Source organism: Tursiops truncatus, chromosome 5, assembly GCF_011762595.2.
Source record: "Tursiops truncatus isolate mTurTru1 chromosome 5, mTurTru1.mat.Y, whole genome shotgun sequence".
In the NCBI taxonomy this organism is placed as follows: Eukaryota; Metazoa; Chordata; class Mammalia; order Artiodactyla; family Delphinidae; genus Tursiops; species Tursiops truncatus.
The window spans coordinates 21,775,763-21,788,388 of NC_047038.1; the positions used below are offsets into that span (position 1 = coordinate 21,775,763).

The 12,626-nt window shown below is 40.1% G+C and overlaps 2 protein-coding genes across 28 annotated transcripts in view; one reads left to right on the plus strand and one right to left on the minus strand.

The window, feature by feature from the left end:
• Positions 1-775, plus strand: part of PDE5A (phosphodiesterase 5A) — a 135,155-nt gene extending 134,380 nt beyond the window's left edge. For all 3 annotated transcript variants that reach the window (XM_073804681.1, XM_019927875.3, XM_073804682.1), the window contains exon 21: positions 638-775. In XM_073804681.1, the coding sequence (XP_073660782.1) occupies positions 638-775 (138 nt within the window). The remainder of the gene's footprint in view (positions 1-637) is intronic.
• The window catches only part of USP53 (ubiquitin specific peptidase 53), a 203,953-nt gene that overhangs the window by 63,141 nt on the left and 128,186 nt on the right, over positions 1-12,626 (minus strand). For 9 of the 25 annotated variants that reach the window (XM_073804915.1, XM_073804904.1, XM_073804897.1 and 6 more), the window contains one exon: positions 1,484-5,120. The gene's annotated coding sequence lies outside the window, so the exon portion shown is untranslated. Of the gene's footprint in view, positions 1-505; positions 5,121-12,626 lie in introns of those variants that run through there. The other 16 variants (XM_073804895.1, XM_073804892.1, XM_073804894.1 and 13 more) reach the window with 8 other exon arrangements.

A 12,626-nucleotide genomic window follows, 5' to 3' on the forward strand; every position in this document is an offset into this window, starting at 1 on the left:
TCTATGACATTTTTAATGGCTGCCAAATAGTAACACGATATTCCTAACCCCGTTGTTGGGTATTTAAGTCATTTTCAATGTTTGTCTATTACAAAGAAATCTGCAGTGAACATTCTTGTAGCTAAATATTTATGGCACTGTAGTTGGTAAATAATAATGTTGTTACATTAAACATAATAATGTTGTTACATTAAACATATACACATAGTTATAAATTAACCTTTATTATAATCTTGGATAAAAATCTACTTAAGTACATTGAATAAAGTCATTTTATAGAAAAACAGAAAAACTAAGCAGCTCTCAAGGCAGTCAACACTTAGGGAGAACCATTTGCACTACATAAAAGCAAATGGATTATTTCTCTGCAGAGCCGATTCCACACAGATCTGCCTCCATAGCTCAATAATGTTATTTTGGAATGTGTGTTTGCTCTCTCTCTCTCAGCATGTACTCCCTGTCTGTATAGCTTAAGAGGAATCATTCATAAATGATCTGTACTCACACAGTTTGTGAGAATCCCAGCAGTGGGCCTGCTTATGAAGTGAGTGTACAATGTGGCCCTTTGCGTCAGGCCTGGGGAGAGGGCTTATTTCCTAGCTGCCATCTAGTTGTTGGCTTTCTTTTCTTTCTTTAGGCCCTGACCCACGTATCGGAGGACTGTTTCCCTTTGCTGGATGGCTGCAGAAAGAACAGGCAAAAATGGCAGGCTCTTGCAGAACAGCAGGAGAAGACATTGATTAATGGGGAAAGCAGCCAGGCCAAGCGGAACTGAGTGGCCTATTCATGCAGAGTTGAAGTTTACAGATGGCGTATTCTGCAGTATGCCTAGTTTTGCTATACACTGTACAGATTTGGTGTATACTTTGCCACTGCTGTATTTTTATTTTTGCACAACTTTTGACAACACAGCATGAAATGTTTTTAGAGGACTATTGCATATTTTCTGTATATTTGTTTTATGCCACTGAACTGAGATTATCAATGACACCTACTCTTAGCACATGGATAAGAGCTCTGTTTGTGATATTTTGTGTACTGCGAGGTACAAGTTGCATTCTTGCACTGAGGCTGGTTTTTTTGTTTTTTTTGTTTTTTCTTGCTGGTGATTTTAAATAATTGGTTTTGTGTTTTCTGAATTACCAATCTTTCAAGAATGTTTGGAATCGTTTTTCTTAAAAACAGGCTAGGAGCAAAGTGAATATATTCTGTGACATTTAAAACCTTCATAGAATAGAGAAAAATATTGGCTGAGTGGATTTTAAGAGGAATGGGGTATATTTGTCAACACTGTATTACCTTAACAAAAAACGTTAAAACTCTAAACAAATGGAAAGTACTATAAGGTAGTACTGTAAAGAAAAGGCATTATTTAATTATTTTGCTTTTTTTGTTGTTAGAGAACAGGCAGGAGAGAAATTTCTCATTTCAATGCAATAAATCTATCCAAAGGCTACCCATAAACTCGCTTTGATCTAACCTACCTGATGGAAAGCAGGGGAAACCTTGGGAGAAGATCCAGTCACTGACTTTGAGGGATGAGTGTGATGCAGAAACGGAACAGCTGAGGATGGCTGTCAGTGAAGAGAACGTTCTGCTGGAAGACACTTCTGACAGTCAGTGAGTGTTTTGAATACCGAACTTCCTTTTTTAAATAACTTCCTTATCATTCACCTTATAAGCCATAGCTTGTAAGTCAACACTTTAAAACTCAACAGGAGAGCGAGAAAAAGTGATCATGGGAGCATTAGCCTGAATTGAGAGATGACTGTATAAGATAAGACGGTACAAACTGAATCATATTTTTTTCTGTTTGTTAAATGGAGTACAGAGAAAAGTACAAAGAGCAAAGGGCTATGCTTGATATTAGGGTCAAAAATTAAATCGAGCGAACAATATGGTAAGAAACCTTAAGCTTGAGTAAACTTAGCAGTATTGAGTTCGTGACTGAGAAACTGCCATATCTTGGTTTACAGGACTAGTCAACCCAGAATCACAGAAGTTTGGGTATGCACCCTAAGCACTGGCCCTGAGCTTGTAGTTAGTGGTATCTACTTCTCACAGCTTTTAGTACATTTAGAAAATGTTAACATTTTCTTAGAATTTGAGCCCATTTAATTGTATTCCCACCGTACATGTGTGCCCCTAAAGACACCTTTATTACATATTGGAGAAGTAGATAATGAACTGAGAACCTAGTTCAGGAAAAGAAAATCTGCTCTAAATATGCAATAATGTTTGTGGGCAAGAGTAGGAAGAGAGGTATTTGTTTGATCTGTTCACCCCCCTCCCCACCCCTGAACAAAGTTTCTGAGTTTCTATAACTAGTTTGTATAGAAAAGCTCTTGGGGATATGATAATGCAGCATTCTCAAAGACTTTTCATTAAAACATGTTTTCCATTCATAACCATTTGTTCCCTAAACTACCTAAAATTCAACATATTCGTTAAGTTTTTAGAATTCTGAGTGTGTATACGTATCTTGACATAAAGTGGCTTTATTCTTACCCTTCAGGTTTTAAAAAGAAAGCAAAACAAATTGTATTGCCATTACTTTGTAGTGGTAAGGGCTATGTATTACTGTTGTGACACCTGTTATTGTCAAGATGTTATTCTGTTTTATGTAATATACATGAGGTCTGTGAGGTTGCCTCTTGGTGGCACTGGTGTGTAACTTACAAAGACTGTCACTAAAATAATGTATCTACATACTGGTATACACCTATGCATGCAGACACAATTCCTTAGTACAGAAAAACTGTCTGAAGAATAGCAGTCTTTAATAACCTATCTTTTTGCCGTACACATTGTGATTTAGCAGTTATGCTAAAATCAGTAGTCAAATACTTTAGTAGTTTGTTTAGAGCCCTCTAATATATGTCACTGAGATTTTTAAAGACACAGTAGACTATGTGCGGAGGATTTGTATGTGTGTCATTTTAAAAAGCAAGAAAGTGTATTTAGATTATAAATTTTTGGTTTACTTTTAGATAATGGCTTATTTTACCTTACTAGTTTAGAAACTGAAAGAAGTGGGGCAGTGACATACCTATTTCATTTTTGGGTATTTTAGTTCATACGGAAGAAGAATACTTCTTTAGGACTGGTTACTTGGTTCAAATAATTCTTAATTTTTTAGGAAAATCACTCCATACATGGATTATTACCTGGTACATGGGCACAAATTTTCTTCTTATGTGGATATTTCCTTTCCAGTATCTTCTCAAGTTGGAAAAAATATATATATGTAGTCTTCTCTCACCCTACCCTATATTTATATTACCTGTAACCTAGCAAGAAGTTGTTTTTGCTCTAGATTAGTTTGTTTGTTTTCATTACAGCTGAGTACCATGATACCATTTCATTTCAATTTTCAGCCCCAAAAGTTCCCACTATTTTACTAAGTTGTGAGAAGATGTCTATAAAATTGCCTGGTCTTGTACTTTTCACAGGATTGGCCTTTGCCAGCCACAATCCTGTGTGAACTTGTGTAAGTCTCTTTAACCTCTGTGAGTGTGAACAAGTTGTGCTGTTGAAGGAGTTATGTTTGGGCTAAGCCTTGTCTCAGAGGAGGATGTCACAGAAGGCAGCTACTGTGTAAGCCCTAATGGGCCCTGGAGACCACTGTCAGAAATGGGATAGCAGGCCAAAGAGCAAGGTATCTAATCCCTTAAGTCATTTCCTGTGTTAAGTTTCCAAGACTGAGAAAAAGATAGTACATTTCTTTGGCTTCTCATGCAGATCACTAGATGTGTGAGATTTAGAGCTGTTTGAGCACCTCATCTCACGGTACAAACCCTGGACGATGATGTTTCACCACTGATCTCTTTACTATGAAGAATGGTTTCCTTCCATAGGAGTGTTGGAGAAAAGAAAGTGTATGAAAGTGTACTGGAAATAATGGATTGCGGGAGGAAACCGGTTACAGATATATTCTTGCCTAGCAGTGAAGTGCCTTTATTTTCAGCACAGAGCACAAATGTTGGACCTACTCCAATCTGATGTTCAATTTTCCTGTGTTTCCACCTGATTGTACTCCTAAAGCTTTACAGGCCATCAAAAGAAATGCTGCTTGTTTTGTTTTACAAGATTGATTTAAGAAGGCGGGGTGGGGGGAGGGATGTAACTGCTCTCCTCTCCTGGGAACAACTACAGTTAAAACAAGGTGGTATAATGTAACTGCTCAGTGTTAGACATGCCTCGATCCACCTTTTATTGAGTTCCTGCTGCATGTCAGGCACTGTGCTCCACTGGGGAGAGAGAGCAGTGACCTCAAGGAGCTCACAGTCTCTGCAGGGAGTGCTGGATAAGAGACCTACCAGCTTCTGATCCTGCCGATTTAACATGAAAATATAGGGTACAGTTATCACTTTCATTTCCATCTATAACATATGTATTACGTAGTTTTCCAAGGACCTTCTTTACCTGGAACTTACTAAGAATCTGTCAGTCAGTGAACATCTTGTCTTCTTGCAAGCATGAATCACTTAGCCTGCTGATAGCTTACAGAACACCTTATGTAAGTAAGGAGTCATATATTCCACTATGTAGATTATTTTTCCATATGCTAGCCAGGTAGAGACTACTCAAGAGTTCTCTTAGACTGTTAAATTGCACACAGTTTTGGACCCCTTCTGCTCCAGCGTAGGGAGTGAGGAAGAAAGTATTAAAGCTCACTTTGCCCTTCTCAAAAGTCTGTGTAAACGTATCTTAATAGATGTTGAACACCATGTAAATAGTTGAAAATATAAATTTCTATTTCAGTTTAAGAAAAAGCTTATGAATCATCACTAGCCACTGTTAATATCTATTTGTATTCTTACACCTTTTCAATACATTTGAACAAATATATAGTTTCTGGCACTATTTTTGTACTAGGATAAAGGAGTTACTATGTATATTATGTTTAGCTTTTAAGTCATTTTAAATAATTGTGAATGTTGATTTCTTGTCTTTCCTCTCCCCCCACCATGAGAACCATTTCATGTGACTCTCCTATGACAAAATCACTTTAAAGGAACACTTACCCACCTACGATCCCTGTAAAGTCAAGAGATGGTCAGGGTGGTTCTCCACTGCGCAAACTCTTCGCTTGTCAGTTGCCTCCTCATTTTGCCATGCTTTGTAAGAATAAAAAGAAGAGTGAACAAGCAGGTATAAGTGTTGTGTGATTATTAGGGACTCTGAATTTTAGGCAGGGAGAATGGGCCCGTAGTTTGAGAGACTTTAATCAAGCTAACCTGTGGTCCTGTTAGCTGAAAAAGATGTGGTTTAATAAACTCCTTTCTTTCCTCAGCCTAGACACCTCAGTAATAGTCTTCTTGTTAATATTCTTTGCTACCAGTTTGAGGGCAACATTTTCCATACACCTCACCACTTCTCAAGTCCCTAACAATTCTATAGAGGGTGATGATTGTTACCATCCTCAGGTTGCATGCGGAGCTAAGGCTTAGGAATTAAATACTTGCCAAATGGCATGAGCTGGATTTGATCCCAGATCTGTCTAGTTTGAAAGCAGGTATTTATTCCACTTAATTCTCTTTTTGAATTTTAATAGTAAAAGGTCCCAAATCCACTCTTAGTGGATCAAATGGGCTACCTAGAAGCATTAGATACAAGATTTCCCACACCCAGCAGATCTGGTTTTGTTTGGGATTTTAGAGTTAACGTTCCTTTAGTTCATCTAGTAATAGCTAATGCCGTGCCATCACAGGATCCCAGGTACCACCGTGCTTCAGTGCTGCTAGTCTAGAGGCATGGAGGTATAATTAAATGCAAGATTTCTGACTCGTTATTTACTTTTTTGCCACTAGACAAGCCCTCTTCACGTGGAGCAGAATATCTAGGCTATGCCTAATTCACAAAGCTAAAGGCAAAAGTAAAATGAAAGCTCATGTAAAACAATATTTTAGACCTTCTGATCACTAGAGTGCGCCAGTTTCAGCTGTATTTAAAGAAGTAATCTTACTGGGTACAAACAATGAATAAAACTGCTTTTTTAAAGATTTTTACCAGCTAAAGAAAAACAAATGGAAAAAATCAATGGGGAATTAAGATTTGCTTACTTTCCTTTGTTCAGCATCATTTCTTTAAGATTTTCCCCAAACAATAACTGATCACCTGAAGTCTCTCTGATTGATACTCAATATTCCATCCACAGAGACATCATCCCTTCTTGTAGAAAAGGGAGGCATTTGACAACTCTCTTGAACCCACATTCTTGCTATCCGCTGTGCTGCCTTCTCAGCAAACAGGGATATATTTGATATATGCAAATGTCAGTATATAATTTTCTGTTTTTTTAAGGCATATAACAAATTAACAAACACTTTGAACATGCAGAGAATATTCCTTGATTTTAAGCTATATTCAGCCTTTGCAGGAGAAAGACTCTATGTTTCTAATTTACAACCCATTTTTTCAAAATAAACATCCACAAGAATTATGAATGGAATCAAAATAATTATTTGAATCAAAAGAAATCTAATTAAATGGCGTGTTTGCCTCATTTTAAGTGTACGTATGAGCGTGCATGTGTGTGTATGTGTGTGGTGTGTAAATATTCAGGAACTGAGTTGACTCAGCCATCTGACAGAATCCCAATGGCACATTCTAGGATTCATCTTTCTAAGTGAATTTAAGGGACAAGACTGCATGGCTAAGGGGGAGAAAAAAGGAATGAACATGAACTATCACAATAGCTTTAAACGTTAATATCCCCTATATTACTTTTAGAGCCATATTTCACTTCATATCACTGTTTCCCCTACCCAACAGGAGTGTTTTTTAGGCTTTATATGACGCCAATCCAGCATATATTCCTCTAAGACACTAGCTTCCCCCTTTACCAACCAGCTCTCTGAAAATCACGAATTCCCTGATCTCGCTGATGTACCCTGACCAAGGAGAAAAAGTATAAAACATGCTCAACAACTACCTCGGCTACAGCTGCTCTCTCTCCAGAAAAGCCAACAGAAGTAGTTACTAAGGGTGCTCTACCAAGTCTGTTAGAATGAGTAATGCACTTGGAGGAGTGTATGAAGGCAGGACCATGTCCTATCATTATTTCCTCTGTTTCTTAAACCTCTGCTTCTGTTTTTCTGTTCTGGCTCCATTCATAAGGGCTTCAAACATACTTGATTCTCCCCTGCTCTAAGAACACCTACCTGAATCACACAGCCCTCCCACCAGCATCTCTGTACTCTGTCTTGTACTTTGAAGGTACTCAACAAACACTGAGTGAAAGACTAGACTTCTCTCCTTTCCCATTTGACATAAAATTGAATTTTTTATAAAGAAAGGAGGAGGTAATTCCAATGAAGGACAACAGAAAACTCAAAACAGCACTTTTAGAAATTCTCAGTTGGAAAAGAGCTGAATTTTAAGATGGAAAAAAAAAACTGAATAAAACAATTTGGGGTAAGAATATTTGTTTTCTATTGTGAAAAATTAGTTACCAGGCTTTAATTCATAAATTGATAACCACTGGTGGAGTTACTCCCAAGGAGTTTTACCATATTGCTAGGAGCCAAGGAAAATTCACAAAGGCTAGAGGCCAATGATCTTGTGGAAAAGACAAGATTTACATTTAAAAATAAAAATAAGCAAACAGAAGACATTCATTCATTCATAAATACTTGATTCTCTCCTGAGTGTCAGGCTGGGGTAAACTAATAGGCATGGTCTCACAAAGCATCTAGTCCAGAGGAGGCTACACACCAGGGCAAAGAGACAGCCATGTCTATGCACTGAGGATGGGAGTGGAGGGTTTACAGATGGTTCTTTAAGTGTGTGACAACTGGTTTATAGCTAAGTGAAAAGGAAGAAGAGTATTCCTAGGCAGAAGAAAACATGTGAAGACCTAGAAGTAGCAAACTTGAGAACTTGAAAGCCTTCTCACAATTTATTTAAATAATTATAAATTTTATATTTTTAAATGATAAGGGTTAAAAATATATTTACAAATATTATGAATACTTATGAATGTTATATAAAATAAAGCAAATGTCATTTTTTTTTAAATTGAAGGTAGTTGATTTACAATATTATGTTAGTTTCAGGTGTACAACATGATGATTCAGTATTTTTATATATTATACTCCAGCTAATGTCCTTTAAATGTATATTTGAGCTTTTAAGAAAATAAGAGAAATCCCCACAGGCCAAAATAAAGCAAATTAAAAATCCAATCAGCAAGCATGTGAGCTGATACTATGTCAGGCCTGGGAATATTTGCAGATCTATATAATGAAGGGGTTTTAAATCAGACCAGGAAACATGGTCTTGAGATCCAGTGAAGCACTTGGGGAATGGCCCTCCAAGAAAGACTGAAAACTCTGAAAGCTGTGCTCTCAACATGTAGAAAGGGGAGGGGGTTAAATTCACTCAGAGACACAGGACAACTGAAGGAAGCATGCCTGTCTTAATCTGAGCTCTGGTTTAAAAAAAAAAATTGTAACATTGAGTCCATCCTCACATTAACACAGATTTGGGGTTTGAATGTGATGCAGGACTACCCAAGTTATTGATAAATAGCAGAAAAAGAAGTCTCAGGCAGGTAATATCCCTGAACAACTGGCAAAAGCAAAGGCAAAATGTCTTTGGAAGAACACAGCCTCAAATAGGCCCATGAAATTTCCACAGAAATAATGCCACTAAAGAAAAATTCGTAATTGCAAAATACATGAGGAAACAATTCACAGTGTACAAAGTCAGAAGCCACAAGACTGTACGATCATATACCCAAGAAATTCAGGCAACAGAACTCTTTGATAGAGGTGGTGGGGAGGAATCATTGACTCCTCACTCTTGTGTTTCCAAATGAAGGGAGACCCCTAAAATGGCACTCTTGGTCTCCTGTTCCACCCTTAATCCAGTCAGATATGTGACTGGAGGGTGACAGCCATCAGTCCACAGTCCTAAAACGGGTGTGATTAATCTAATAAAAACAGTAAACACTGGGGATTTGTTTCTTTCTACCCTGATCCAGTGCAAGTTGAAAATCCTAGGTAAGTGTGTTCAGTATGTGTGCTGTCCTAAGGTATAGCCTACAGAGGGGTGGGGGTCAAGGCAGGGAGTGTCAGTAAACCCATCTGACCACAGCATGCTCTCCAAAGGAACTTATTTACAGGACCACCTCCACAAAGCTCCATACGAGCCACTGTCGCCATGATGTTCTTGGAGAGCTATGCCTACCTCCTGTTAGGGTTTAGAGACTTGCTCATACCAATGGGTCTTTTCAATCAATGTCCTCTCCTGTGTCTGATGAATGTGGTAAATCAGCGCTTTCCTGGGTCTGCTTGTAAGCTGTGCCCTTTGAGAGCACAGAGAATGTGCAAATAAGAACATCTTCCTCCTCTCTCCTTCCTGCTGGTGGCTGTATAGAAGGCAGGAGTGAAGTCAACACTGAAAGAGATCCCATTTTAGGAATGCAGTGAAAGTGAATTCACTAAAGAATTCGAGAGAAGCATAGTTGGAAGATATGTTGTTCTATTTTATATTAGAAAATTCTGAAAAGTAAATTTCACACGACCAGAACTTATCATTCACATTTTTTTCCCGCCTATCCTGTTTAAGACTTGCATCTGTGATAATCAGCACTGAAGCACACGAACAAACTTTGAGTCATTGGAAGCGAGTATTCACAGGCAGCACAATGAATGAGGCAGCGTCATGAGTAATCATATAACCAATAAAAATAAATGGTATTAGGGAACTGCAGAGGCAAGAAGATCTACACTATTTTTGTACAAACTGGTTTTAAAGACCACAGCATTGTGAGTATAACAGTCACTATTTTCTTCTGTCAGTGGGAGTTTTGAAGTTAGAGACAAAGAACACATTTGACAGTAAAGAATACAAGCAGGTGGTTCCTGAAATTGAACACTATCAACATGAATTGATTTTTACATGGTAATGAAATATGTACTTATCTCTTCTGTATTCAGTTTCTTAAATTTTCATTGAAAAAACATGATATTACTTTCCTACTGCTGGTGTAGCAAATTACCACAAATGTACTGACTTAACACAAATTTATTATCTTATAATTCAGGCTATCAAAAGTCTAAAATGTGCTAGCAAGGCTACATTCCATCTAGAGGCCATTTCCTTGCCTTTTTGAGCTTTCAGAGGCTGCCTGCACTGCTTAGTTGATGACCTCTTCCTCCATCTTCAAAGCCAACAGCATAACATCTTCAAAGCACTCCTCTCTCACAGTCACACATACACACACTCCCCCTGACCCCCGCTTCCATCCTCACATTGTCTTCTCTAACACTCCTGTCTCCCTCTTATAAGGATCCTTATGATTACATGTGGCCCACACAGATAATCCAGGATGAGCTTCCTATTTGAAAATGCTTAACAATCATATCTGCAAAGCTCCATTAGCCATGCAAAGTGGCATAGTCACAGGTTCCAGGGGTTAGGATGTGAACATCTTTGGGGGCCATTATTCTGTCTAACACAGTCACTCTCACATGGACTCACGAATTATGTAATACATTTTTGGTGTGTTCTTCTAATAGATCATTTTTCAGAGCAGTTTTGGGTTGGAAGAGGATTGGCCAAGATAGCAGAGTAGAAAGACCCTGAGATCACCTCTCATGAGCACACAAAAACCACAACTAATTGCAGAACAATCACTGATGAAAAAGACTGCACCTACCAAAAAAGATCTTCTACAGCTAAAGACATAAAGCAGGAACCACAGTGAGACAGGTAGGAGGGGTGGACTCATGATATAACCAAGTCCCATAGCCCTAGGTGGGCAACCCACAAACTGGAGAATAATTATACAGCAGAGGTTGTCCCACAGGAGTGAGAGTTCTGTTGGGCTCACCAGCCCAGGGATCCTGCACTGGAAAAATGAGCCCCCAGAGGATTTGGTGTTGAAGGTCAGTGGGGCTTAATTTCAGGAGCCCCACAGGACTGGGGGAAATAGAGACTTCATTCTTAAAAGGTACACATAAACTCTCACACCAGGACCCAGGGTAAAAGCAGTAATTTGATAGGATCCAGGGCCAGACCTACCTGCTGGTCTTGGAGAGTCTCCCGGATAGGCAGGGGTGGCTGAGGCTCACCCTGGGGACACAGACATTGGCGGCAGCCACACTGGGGAGCTCCTTCTACCACACGGACCTGCCTGCTGGTGGCCGCCATTTTGGGATCCTCCCTCTAGCTCATTAGTGCCAAAACCTGGCCTTACCCAACAGCCTTTAGGGCACCAGTGCTTGGACACCTCAGGTCAAACAACTAACAGGGCAGGAACACAGCCCCACCCATCAGCAGACAGGCTTCCTAAAGACTTCCTGAGCCCATAGCCATCTCTTGACACTCCCCTACACATGGCCCTGCCCATCAGAGGGCCAAGACCCAGCTCCATCCACCAGTGGGCAGGTACTGACCGTGCCCTCCAGGAAGCCTGTATTAGCCTCTAGACCAGCCTCAACCATCAGGGGGCAGACATGAGACACAAGAAAACCACACTCACACAACCTGTGGACACAGCCTACCCACAGCAGGCCAGACCCCACCCTGGGACAAGCCAGGCCCTGGCTGTGCCCACTAGCAGGCCAGCACAAGCTTCCCCAGACCCCATACCCAACTGTGTCAGGAACTGGTGCCCCCCACCCCCCACCCCCGCCTCTGCCCCAGTGACCTGACACCAGCTCCAGGATTTCTGGGCCCTGCAGCAACTTCAGGACCTGGCTCTGCCTGCCAGTAATCTGGCACTAACCCCAGGACCTGGCTTTATCCACCAATGAGTTGGCACCAGCCCTGGAGTCTTCTGGACCCAGACTCCACCCACCAGTGAGCCAGGACTAGCCCCAGGGCCTCCTAGGGTTCTGCAGCCAGCCGCCTCATGACCAGGCCACACTAACTAGCAGCCAGCAACATCCACATGAGGCAGGGCCTGGCAACCAACCAGGCTGGGGGTCACCCAAACCTGTAAGACCACCCACATAGTCAGCCCATCAAAACAGAAGGACCCACACAGCCCTCTTAGGGGGAACCCCTAGAGCATATAGCTTGAGTGACAAGAGGGGAGTGTGCTGTTGTGAGGCATAGGGCATCTCCTACAGAAGGCCACTTCTCCAAGGTTGAGAAACATAACTAACCTACCACATACATAAAAATATAAATAGCAACTTAAACAAAATGAGGCAGCAGAGGACTATGTTCCAGACGAACGAACAAGATAAAACCCCAGAAGAAGAACTAAGTGAAGTGGAGACAGACAACCTACCCAAGAAAGAGTTCAGATGTAAAGATGATCAAAGAACTCGGGAGAAGAATGGATGCACAGAGCAAGAAGTTAGAAATTTTTAACAAAGAGTTAGAAAATATAAAGAACAACCAAACAGAGGTGAAGAAAACAATAATAGAAATGAAAAATACACTAGAAGGAATCAACAGTAGACTAAATGATACAGAGGAACACATCAGCAAGTTGGAAGACAGAGTAGAGGAAATCACTGCCACTGAACAGAAAAAAGAAAAAAGAATGAAGAGAAATGAGGACAGTTTAAGAGACCTCTGGGACAACATCAAGCCCACTGATGTCTGTATTATAGGACTCCAAGGAGAAGAGAAAGAGAAAGGTGCTGAGAATATAGAAGACA